Source organism: Erithacus rubecula (assembly GCF_903797595.1).
Source record: "Erithacus rubecula genome assembly, chromosome: 13".
Lineage (NCBI taxonomy): Eukaryota > Metazoa > Chordata > Aves > Passeriformes > Muscicapidae > Erithacus > Erithacus rubecula.
The window spans coordinates 16,203,036-16,215,342 of NC_136665.1; the positions used below are offsets into that span (position 1 = coordinate 16,203,036).

General features: G+C 46.4%; 1 protein-coding gene across 1 annotated transcript; it reads right to left on the reverse strand.

Moving 5' to 3' along the window:
• Nucleotides 1-2,781: 2,781 nt before the first annotated feature.
• Nucleotides 2,782-10,927, reverse strand: LOC306807652 (2-epi-5-epi-valiolone synthase-like). Its single transcript, XM_079317455.1, has 5 exons — nt 10,739-10,927; nt 7,804-8,437; nt 5,974-6,207; nt 5,074-5,326; nt 2,782-4,071 (listed from the first exon to the last, which is right to left on the reverse strand). Exons 1-5 carry the CDS (start codon nt 10,909-10,911, stop codon nt 3,932-3,934), a joined length of 1,434 nt encoding a protein of 477 aa, XP_079173581.1. The 5' UTR covers nt 10,912-10,927; the 3' UTR covers nt 2,782-3,931.
• Nucleotides 10,928-12,307: the final 1,380 nt, after the last annotated feature.

A 12,307-nucleotide genomic window follows, 5' to 3' on the forward strand; every position in this document is an offset into this window, starting at 1 on the left:
GGGAGTGATGCTCTTAACAGCTCTGGCATTCCAGAGGGATGTGATGATTCCTGTGACAGACCCTTTTGTGGTAGTGCTGTCCAAGAGCTGGGCAAGGAAACGAGGTCAGCAGGAAGGGCCAGGGCATAAAAATATTTATATGCAATATTTACATGCAAAGCATGTACATATAGATTGTTTATATATGTCACCATGGGGTTGTTGATGTGCATACTGAGGACCAGCCAAAGCAGGGTTTGGTGGATGGGGCACAGCTCTGGGGCTCTGCTCCTGCTCAAACCCTTTGCCTGCTCTCTTGCTGTTCAGCAGTGCCTCTCCAGAGCTCCCTGCTCCCTCTGGCTTTCCTCCTGTGTGCTGTGAGTGTGCAGGAGTTAGACTTGAATCAAAAGAGTGGGGAACAGCACACCCTTGTGGGGCTGTGTCCTTCCCAGCACAGACCCACCAGGCTCAGTTCCTGCACCCCATCCCAGTGCAGCAATCCCCCTGCTCCAAGGCGAGCTGTGATTCACTGATTCCATCATTTGCAGGTTCTTTTCTCTGAGTGCAGTGTGTAATTCACAGCAGGTATCAGCTCCAGGGGGAGGAGGTGCTGTGTCGTGTTCAGCAGGCATTGCTCTTGTGTTCAGCACTGTTTCTTCAGCCACTTCAAATACATTTAAACTAAGTCTTTTAATGTCTTCAAGACCTTTGCTGTGATTCTCATTTTACACTGAGTACACTGAGTTCACTGGGCACGAGTGATTGCTGCTTAGATACTCCTGTGTGCATTCCAGAACCACAGAATCACAGACTGGGTTTGGGTTGGGACTTTATTAATATTTCTCTTCTTTTTTTCCCTATTGAAAAGCAGTTTATAGAGCAGGTTGTTGCAAAAGAAATCACTTCAGCACTTGTAAATAATAATATAATTTCTTATTCTCTGACCACTTAAGTAGTTTTGTTCAAACAAATCCATAAAGAACTTACACTTCAAGGACTCAGCTGGGACTTTCTGCCTTTCTCTTTGGAGTAATGCATCATAAGAGAATAAGCAGAGATCTTAGGTTTGAAAAAGCAGGAACTAAATCAAAGCTGAATAAATGGAAAAAAATTAAATTCATGCTAGACATTAAAAAAAAATGCACCTCAAACAATGAGGGGTATTTTAAAAAGTCACTGTTTTATTAATAATGCTTTCCACCCCTTTCCCTTGATCTTTTGATGACAAGCCTGGCAGAGGCACTTTTTATCAGACACTGAAGCAATTTTGCTGCTGTCATGTGCCTTTCTTGATACACACATATTAGTCACGCAGTTTTATGCTCTTTAGCATATTTTAATATATAATTAAAAATGTGCCTGTCTGCTACCAAGCAACCAAGCACGTCAGGGGCTGATTGTGTTCTGTCACCCACAGCAGAAGGGAGGGTAAAAAGTAATAATAATCATGTGTTCACTTTTCAGTCCTAATTGTGCTTCAGCTCCTTGGATGTGTTGTCACAGACACAACCACTGGCAAAGTCAGCATGGGGGAATGGCTGGCAGGTGACCCACAGCCAGGTCACTGTCACCAACAACATGCCAGTCCTGGGTGCTGGGCTTTAATGTGCATATGTGGTTTTGTGACTCTTTTTAGTTCAGTTCACCTCAACCCTGCTAAGCTGCACCTTGGCTTTCCTTGGAAATGGAGTGCCAAAGGCCTTTGGGTTCCTGAGAGTGTCCCCTGGACATTTAAAAGCAACTCAAGTTGATGTTTTTATTGTGCCTCCTCCATGGAGATGGATGAGAGTAGACACTGACTTGGGAAGGTGATAATCCTGTGCTTCATTCATTTCTAGGTTATCTGGTGTGAAAAATGGCCCACAGAGCTGCAGGACAGGAGAAGGACCATTTGTGGCTGCGCCCAGGTGATCAGTGTAAGCACAACATTAAATTGCTCCCAGCACCTTTGCCCCTGACACTGCTGTCCCTGGGGCTCTCTCATGCTCCCAAAAACAGAATGGGTCACAGAATGCTTCAGGGTGGAAGAGACCACAGTGGATCATTTGGTGTAACCTCCCAGCTGCATCAGGGTCATCCCAGAGCACAGGATTGTGTCCAGACAGTTCTGGAATATCCCCAGTGAGGGAAACCCCACGCCCTCTCTGGACAATCTGTTCCAGTGCAGAGTCACTGCACAGCACAAAAGTTCTTCCTCAAATTTAGATGGAATTTTCTGTGCATCAATTTCTGCCTGTGTCCTCTTGTCCTGTTACTGGACACCACTGAGCAGAGCCTGGTCCATCCTCTGACTCCTCCTTTCAGGCACTCATGGGTCCTCACCTGCTCCCCTCTTGCACTGTCCCTGTCTGTTCTGGCAAAGCTGGTGGTGCTGGTGGATCCTGAGAGAAGCAGTGATGCTCTCCCCACACAGTGGCTGCTGTCAGAACCCACTGAATGAGCCTGTGTTTGATAATCTGGAAAAAGGAGATAAATTCATTGATAGCCCCAGGCTTATTTAACTCTGGGAATTATGGTTTTACTTCTAAGAAGTTGTGGCTCTGAGGATGTGCTCTAAAGCTCCTTGGTAAGATGGTATCATCTGTGTGAATCCCTGTCATGAAACTGGAGGGATGCACTGCTCTGGAGAAGGCTGAGAGGGCTTTCTGAGTTTTAGGCACCTCCTCTCCAAGCTCAAGAGGAAAAGGGATTTATTTTGTCAGCTCTGTGCCACACCTCTCCACACTCTGTCTTTCAAGCACATGCAAACGTACTCAGGCACACACTGTGGGCAGCAATGCAATCATTAGTTCAAACATTTTTCAATTTTAGTAGCTTTTATTACTTTAGCAAAACAGAAGCCAGCACATCAGCACAAACTGGTGTGGGGAAAAAACAAATAATGTTGTAAATAATTCATAGGCTGTTTGTTGATTGCAATTCCTTTGATTGGACCTCCAGGGAGAAGGACAGCATTACTTTTATGTTTTTCACCATCAGCATCCATTGTATAATCTGCTCTGAGTCTGCCAGGATCCTGAGACATGACACTGAGGCTGCTTGAAGATGATGAACTCGCTTGGAGTTCTCTAATTTTTCTTATTTTTCCCCAGCTGACCTTATCTAACCAGGAAAAGCAGAGATGGGAAAGGAACCAGGGTGTGACAGGTATGAGGATCCCTGTGGCAATTGTGGGGACACCAGGGGGTTCTGCAAAATTGCCAGGATCCCAACCTTGTTCTTAGGCAGCAGTGCTGCAAACTGTGCCCTGTTTGTCACACAGATGGGTGCAGAGGTTGCAAAGGGAATCCACCACAAACATTTGGGCAGCAAGAGGAGATTTGCCATCATGTCCCAAGTATCTTTGTCCCAAGACAAAGAGCTGCCATACTGTCCAGAGACAGCCCCCATGTGCTTCACAGCAGTGATATTTACTGATCTGTGGCTTGTGGTGGTGCCTCTGACCAGAGTGTGTTGTTTCCTTACACTGGGTGCAAAGACAGATGAGCTTCTTTGTTTTGCTCTTTTGAGAGAGAACAAGAACACTAAGAAGAAAAGAATGAGCAGTGAAGGCTACAACCTACTTGAAATATTTTATATAACATAGAAATTTTGCATGGTGCCATACCATGGCCTATGAGTCAGCTACACCTGCTCATGTCAGGGCTCCAAGCACAAGCAAGGTGGGATTCCAGTGACAATGGCCATGGCAGTTACCAACTTGGATTAACTAAATAAATGAGTAATCCTGCTCATTTTCCCTGAAACAAGGTTGTTTGCTATGAGCTACACTACAGGCACTTGGTGGTTTCACTTCTTCAGCAATAATAGATTCCCTTTCAAACAAAGCAATTGGAAAAGGTAAATCACATCAGTGCCAATATTCTGCTTGTTCCACACAGCTCTGGGGTGGGTGCAGTTTCACAGGTTCTTCTGGATTTATCTTGCTCAGGATTCAGTTCTGCCCATTATCTTACAGTGGCAAACAGTTCAGGTTTGGGGCAGGGCCATCACCTTGGGCTTGCAGCTCCTCCTCGAGCACTGTCTGACATTCCTTGACCCACAGCTCGTATGCTCTTTCCAGGGTCTCTTCACTGGTGTCATTGAATATGTCTGGAAAATAAGAGTTGTAGTTAATAGGACACCCAGAGAAGCTTTTCCTGCCTGCACAAACTGACTGTGGCACAGTCACTCCAGTTTCTCAGAGCCTTTTTGTTTGTGAGAGACTGAGCTTCGTGGAATTGGTGCAAAAAGGGAAGAGATGCCAGAGATCACAACCTGGTCCCATGCATTGCTTCTGTGCTAGGGGCTGATTGTCTTTTATTTTTAAATCTTATGAGTATTTCATCCCTGATGTTGAATAGATATTGCTTAGTTTACAAGAATTAGTTCTAGGCACAGTAAATTAAATTCGTTTTGCCAAGGACTATTTAACAATCTTTTCAAGTATAGGAAATTGTTTTTTTGTTTTCCTCTTGCTGATCTGTCTCCCAGAGCACTGTATTTCCCTTTGCAAAGTGAACTGGCTAATCACAAAGCAATTAACTAGACTTCAGTCCTTAACGGGGCTTGCACACAGGAGCGATCCTGTCACTCGATGGGTTTACCGAGGTGTGAGAAAGAGCACAAGAAGCGCACAGAGCACATTTCCCAGTGTCCCTGTCCCCGGGCAGTGGGTACCTGCCGTGCCGAGCCCGGTGGGCAGCGGCATCCGCAGCCATCCCGCACAGCTGTGCACACAGAGCACATTTCCCAGTGTCCCTGTCCCCGAGCAGTCGGTACCTGCCGTGCCGAGCCCGGTGGGCAGCGGCATCCGCAGCCATCCCGCTCTGTGCACACAGAGCACATTTCCCAGTGTCCCTGTCCCCGGGCAGTGGGTACCTGCCGTGCCGAGCCCGGTGGGCAGCGGCATCCGCAGCCATCCCGCTCTGTGCACACAGAGCACATTTCCCAGTGTCCCTGTCCCCACATCCCCCGGGATCCCCGGGCAGTCGGTACCTGCCGTGCCGAGCCCGGTGGGCAGCGGCATCCGCAGCCATCCCGCTCTGTGCACACAGAGCACATTTCCCAGTGTCCCTGTCCCCACATCCCCCGGGATCCCCGGGCAGTCGGTACCTGCCGTGCCGAGCCCGGTGGGCAGCGGCATCCGCAGCCGTCCGGCGCTGTGCCGCAGGCGCTCCCGCAGCGCGCTCTGGATCAGGGCCCAGCTGCAGCCGCGGTGCCACAGCGGCAGCTCCAGGCCCCTCATGCACTGCAGGATCTGCTCCTTCTCCTGGGCGCCCAGCAGCCCCCGGGCATGAGCCACGTATGTCATGAAAGCCATGTCGATGTTCACGGCCTCGCCGTGCATCAGCGACGGCAGGACCCTCTGCGAAGGGGGGGGCACAGAAAGGTTGGGGTGGTAGATAGGAAACTAGCAGGGTTTATTTCTAAAATCTGAAATTCCCTGAAAATCGGTGTTTGAGTTGCTGGGATGCTGGATGTTGGCATCTTGTGATTTATGGGTTGCTGGGATGATCTGTTTTACACATGATTAATCACAGCTAAAATCTCCCATAGGGATCTAGGATCTAATTCTCCTCCCATCTAAATCACTGATGGAGCACCATGAGATGCAGGGTGAGCTCTGAATATTGGATAAGGTGCAGTGTCCCTCCTCATTCCCCAATGGCAATTTCTGCCCAGCAATATGGGCTCCACGCCTTTGTGCTGTGACAGTTCATGTTGGTGATTTCTAGTGGCTTCACTGGAATTTGGTTTTCTTTGAGCTTCAGTAAGTGCCCAGTAAGAATGAGCAACTGGATGAGGTCTGAATTGGAAACAGGTGGGGGTGTGGGGGGAAACAGGGCAGGACAAGGAGTCCTTTTGACACCAGGCTGGGTGACCTGGGGTAGCATGTCCAAATCTGGAGTTATCTCAGCTCCTTTTCACAAGCTTTACATGCACCCTATTGAATTGGTTCTTTTAAAATTTTATCTTTGAAGTTGATATTGCATTGTAAAGTCTGTCACTCACCATTTCCAGCTCTGGGCTGATAAGGTGACCAAAATCAACCAGTCTGTCCAGGTCATCCTCCCAGAGGTTGGGAGCCAGCTCTTCCAGCATGGTTTCAATGGCAATCCTGGTAGTCTGCAGTGCAGCATCCCTGTGGTCAGCAAAGCCATTGCAGGGCTGGAACTTTGTGTCCAGCAGGTGTTTGCCATGGTTCTTGAGCAGGTCAAAGAGCCCTTTATGTTTCATGAGGGCCATCTGGGACAAAGAAGAGATAATCAAGGATGATTGTCTGATCCTTGTATATGCTGTTGGAAACTGGAGTGTTTCAGTACATTGGATGCAGTAATGTTATACACTAGCAAAGAAACACCTGCACATGGGGTGAGTGGACAAGCTGTACCTCTGTAACCTGAAAAGGTGTTTCTGTAGACACAGTTCCTGGTTAGCACGAATGCATTTGGGTTGTGTTCAGCAGGTTTCTAGGGAATGTGACCCAGTGGTGTCACACATTGTCAGCTGTGCTGAGTGAAGGTGTGTGCAAAAGGCAGCATGGAAATGCCCAGTGGGACTCTGGTAAAATGGCAGAGATGATGGGAGCTCTGTCCATGCTGGGGGTTTGCTGTGTGCTCCCATAGCCCAGGTTTGTAATGAGCTTTGGTTATTTGAGTGCCTGGAAGGAAACTCAGGACTCATCCCCAGGACAGGGACTGGGTGGTGGCCAGTCCCAGGACAACTCTCATCTAATCCTTGGGGTTGCTCTTCAGACAAGGAAAGGAGAGAAAACACTGCAGTATAGGGAATATGAGGGTTTAAAAGTGGTGTCCTTATTAGAAGAACATATTTTTCCCTCTCTGACTCAGGCATTAGCCCCACCCCTGCAGTGGGGAATGGTGACCTGAGGATTTCACAGTGCTTGCCAGAAACCTCCAGATATTCTGGGGATTTCTCATTGTGCAAGCACTGAAAATTGCTGTTGATGAACTCATCTCTAATACACTTTAATAGCTCGAACTCTGCTTTATCAAAAGCTTCCAAAGCTTTCCAGACATAAAGCCATTTACTGTGCACTTTCCAGGTAATTTTGGAAGTAGAATTTGCCTCGCAGGAGATTGACCACACTCGACATACCCTCTCAGGTAGGTGCAAATGATCTTGCAGATTATTAATCCCCATCATAATGAGCCTCAGATTCTCTGCCAGCAGTTCATTACAGAGTGCTATGGATCAGCCTCAGTGGAAAGATGAAGCTTTTATTCCCTGTATTTGCTGTGTCTGGCTGTGAGTTTTGGAGTTTCCTCTGCAGAGTTAGCACTGGACACTGAGTGTAATAGATGTTCTAACAAATTTATCAGCTGTAAAATATATATATATATATATATATATATATATATAGACTCAATGGGAGTTAAAAGTCCCCATGCACCCATGATTACCCACCTTGATTCCTCTAAATTGTTTATACAATGCCATGGATGCTTCTGGGCATTTACTTTTCAATACTTAAAATGGGCAAAAAACATGATGGACAGACTTTTTAGTAAGGCCTGTTGTGACAGAACAAGGGATAGTGGTTTAAATAGAAAGAAGATCAATTCAGGCTAGTTGTGAGGAAGAAATTTTTTGTAATGGGGGTAGTGAAATGCTGGAATGAGTTTTCCAGAGGTTTGGTAGATGGCCCATCCTTGGAAGTACTCAAGAACATGTTGGATGGGGCTTTGAGCTACCTGATCTAGTGAAAGGCGTCTCTGCTCATCTCAGGGGGGGTTGGATTTGGTGACCTCCAAACCTCCCTTCCAACCCAAAATGTTGCATGACTTGAGTTTTGAAAAGTGCAGTTGCACAAGTTCATACCTTTAAAATTTCCCCGAGCCCGTTGGAGATGTGTCGCCGGGGGATGCTCTGGATGAAGGATCTATCCAGGAAACTCGCCACGGGCGGCGTGTAGCCCCCGAGCGTGTTCTTACACTGCAGAAAGTTCACCCCATTCTTTGCCCCCACGCTGGCATCCACGTAGGAGAGGAGGGTGGTGGGGACCCGAATGTAGGGCGTGCGTCTGCGGTAGAGCGAGGCGGCGAGCCCCACGATGTCCAGGCAGACGCCGCCGCCCACGGCGATGATGGGCTCCGTGCGCCGGTCCAGGCTGAAGCTCTGCACCTCGTGCAGGATGTTCAGCACCAGCTCCATGGATTTGGTTTCTTCGGTGGTCGGCAGGGAGAGGATTTTGTGCTGCACGTTGTTCTTTTCGAAGTACTCTCTGACTCTGGAGCCGTAAAGTTTGTCGACGACCTCGTCGATGACGATGAAGCGCCGCAGTTTCCTCGTGCTGGCCGTGGTGAGCTCTGTTTGCTGGGGGTCAGTGATGTGACCCCACAGCAGAGTGGGGTTGGAGGGTTCCAGAATGTTGTACGTTTCTACCACTTTGTAGCAAAAATAGATGGGAGCTTCAATTATCCAGGAAATCCCATCTTTGGAGACGCACTCGCCTCTGGCAAGGATCAGAAAATATGGTTTGAAATCACTGTATTCCTACTTTGACCTTTGCATGTCTGAGCTAGTTTAAGGAGTAGCTGGGAGGTGAAGAATGTGGATTCTCCTGCCCGTGCACTGCAGAAAAATGGGACTCTGAGGGTGGGACACCCCCCTGGGTGTAAGGGCTCAGCAATTTTATTCATGGAGAAGCTCTCCAGCTCTTAGTGAAGAGTTAAATGTCTGAATTTCTACATAGTATTAAAAATATACAGTCCAGAAGAGCTGGGACATGTTTTTCATGCTAGAAGTTGAAAACCCATAAAAAATGAGCCATCTCAATCATTTCAGATTCCAAAAAGGGAGTGGGGATAATAAGGGGTTGCCAAAATTGTTCATATTTATGGAGGAAGCATCCTCTGATTGTGTGTCTGGGTGATAGGAATTAATTTATACCTGTCTGTCTATAAACAGCCAGATATCTCCATTCAGACCAGTGTTTCTACAATGCTTTAGTTGAGCTAGTGGATCTCTACCTTGAAATAAGTGTGGCAGAAATAGTAAGTACTCCTGAAAAGGGAAAGAAAATTACTTGGGAGTTGGGAAACATTTCCATACTGGAGTTTTCAAGGTTAAATAAAAGCCAAAATTAATTATCTATCTAAAACCAGTAAAAAACACAACCCTACAACCCCTTCCTTCTGTGGGATGGCCAAATCAGGGAAAAACAAGTTGGGAATCAAAAAAAAAAAAAAAAAAAGCCTGGCAGAAGGAAATCATAAAATGTAGCTTATATAAGGCTGTTTTTTGAGCTGCATTTCAGTAAAAAATTAGTTTCTGTGATACTCGTTGGATAATCAGATTTCCCTACATGCCCAATTTCTTTTCACATGCCTGAACATTCACTTAGAGGTCGAAATAGATGCTTCTCTGCTTTATTTACCAAATTGTCTCTCAATCTCAAACTCCTAAAGTCTCTAAGCCCTTGAACTCCATAGCTGTTAAAGAAAACCAGTGAGGATTTACACCTTCCAGAAAATTTCTTCTGGCTGTTCAAATGTAGTACCAGAAAAAGCAATTGTGTGCATTTTACTGCACCATCCTATAGCTGTGCTTGACTTCATGTGCATTCATCTCTGGTGTGTGACCCTTCTAAGAGACAGGACAATTTGGAATATTATTTGGTGGAAGCAGCTTTGGGTGCTGGATGGTACAACCAGTACCCATTGCAACCCCTCTGCTGTATGAAAATCATGGTGAATTTGGGGCTGAACATGCCCCATGTGGGAGCATATGTCAGCTGAGGGTTTTTCTGGGTGATCTTCTAGGCTCATCCTTCTATTGACTGAGGTCCAGCAGGATGTTTTTGGGTCTGCCAAAGTCCTGCTGCAGCTCTGCCTGGGTGATGTGTGTGGTCCCTGCCAGTGCTGGTGAAGGTCCCTCTGACCTGGCTGAGAAAAGGGTTAGGCTTGTGCCATTAAAATCTGAGTATGAGAAAGGCTGGAAAACTTCTGACATGCAGAAGAGAGCTGTACTAAAAAAGATCTGCACCATGAATGGAGCTCCATGTGCTAGTGAAAAAGGAGGATGCTGTAATTAAAAATAATTAACTGGAGAGATGTTCTATCAGCAAAGAGCTGGATGTATCCCTGGGGGAAATTTTTGTCTCTGCTCAGTCTGAAGCAGCATTAGGTGACTTCTGCAGTTTGAGGGATGTGTTAAAGGTTTTGCTGCTGTCAATGACAGCTTATTTTTCCCACCTATCCATTTAATTTATCTGTGACCACCTCTATAAACCCATCTGTCTCCCATGCCTGAGTGTGAGATTTTGCACACGCAGATTGCAGTTTCACAGAAGTGGAGAGAAAGAGCCCAAGTGCAGCACGCAGATGTCCCTGTGTAAGTTTTCAGAAGTTTAAAGAAAATTCCTGTCTACAAAAGTGGAGGCTGTTGATAAAATTCTCTCTGCAACTCCAAGCTGTGTCAAGGAGCACTGCAACTGCCCGTGCTGCCATCCTGATCGTGTTCCCAAGGACATGTCCACAGGTTTGTACACACAGCCAGGTTGGATGGGGCTTGGAGCACTCTGGTCTAGTGGAAGGTGTCCCTGCCCATCACGGAGGCTTGGATTAGATGACCTTCAAAGGTCCCTTCCAGCCTGAACTATTCTGTAATTCTGTAATTCTATAATTTTGTATTTCTGTAATTCTGTCATTGCGGGTTGAAGCCGCCATGGCACCCAAGATGGTTTTTCCATCCCACCAAGAAGCTGGTCCCAGTTTGGGAAGCCAGAGCAACGCAGGCTCCTTCCTATACTCACATTTTTGCCTCAGAGTGAGTGATCTCATCCTCATCATTGCAAAGGGATTCCCCTTTCTTGATGCGGCTCCACGTGCTCTTGACCCTCACCAGCTGGAAATCCGTCTGCCGCGGCTCCTGGGCCATGGTGGCTCCTGGGGCTGCTGGAGCACACACCTCTTCTGTCACCAGCATGCTTCCAGAAGGTGAAATCTCCCTATCCAGAGATCTCCCATCACTGGGTGCCTTTGAGGTGCTTTTTAAAGGCTCCAGGGTGACCAGGCATTGAGTGGGGAGGTCTCGTTTGCATGTGAGAGATTAATTACAAAACTGAGATTATCTAATCTGGGATGCACGTTAGAGGTGGCAGCAATGTTAGAAGACACGTGTGACTATCAGGATGGGGTTGTGTAATCAGCTGGTTTTATAATGCTCAAGATGTACAATAGAAATGCATACATTAACTTCCAACATGATGCCCTACAGCAAATTTAAAGTTATGAAAGGCAGTTTGTGTGATTCTTCCCATCATTCAGGAACAACCTTTGCCGAGCAGAGCCTCTGATCTGGCTGCAGCTTTTAGCTGCTCTTATGGGATGAGACAGGAGCAGAAGCATGGGGATCAATACCAGCTGGTTAAACCTCTTTTGAGCTCACATTCCTGGGATCCACTTGAATTGAGGAACAAAACTCTATGTATAATATATATTTTAGCTTTTATGGTGAGTTTAAAAAAATTATCAGAAAGGATTTATCTCCTGAAGGACTGCATGGGGCATGAGCTGGGTTTTGATCCCCAAGTGACTGGGGGATGCACAATTCACTTTTCCATGTGATCTTCCAGCTGGGGCTTTTGGAGGGCCCCAGGCTCAGGTTGCCACATGAAGTATTCCCTTGGCATACAGCTCTGTGTGCTCAGCACAGGAAGATCTTCCTTTGATTTCACCAGCAGTGCCTGAAGGCACAAACCTGTCTTTGCCACCTTCTCAGCTGTGTTTCTGAAAGCTGTCCTTGTTCAGAAACAAAGATCAAGAAAACCAAAACCAGATGTAAAAGCAGAAGCAGTAAAAAATGGGTCTTAAAGAACCCATTGGGCAGTGCTGTGTCATTGCTTTGAAGGCTTTATTGCAGCCAAAATCACTTTGAAACCTTCATCTATCTCAAAATTAATACTGAGAAAGGGCTGCAAGAAAAAAATCTCCAAAGCCATGTAGCCCTGCTCCAAGAAGTGTCTAACTCCTGACTCCAGTCCTCACTGCTGGCTTCATCTCCAGATAGCAAAGTGCTTTTTAAAGAGGACAAGCTGTTAACCCCATTTTGAAGAAGAAGAAGAAAATAGAGAAATGGAACAACTTGCCCAAAGTCACCTTAAAACTAGTGTGTGTGGATTAGATGGCACACTAAATGTCACATCTTGTTTACCAAATATTTGTCTGAAATTTTAACTCCCAATCTAAATGCAATTTTTATTGCTTTCTGCAGGAAGTCAATTCTAATGCAGTTTGTTGTTTACTAAATCATAAAATAGAATAATCTTAGGTATGCCAGGAGGTCTGGTTTTTTAATCTTATTTGTTTTAATTAATGACAAC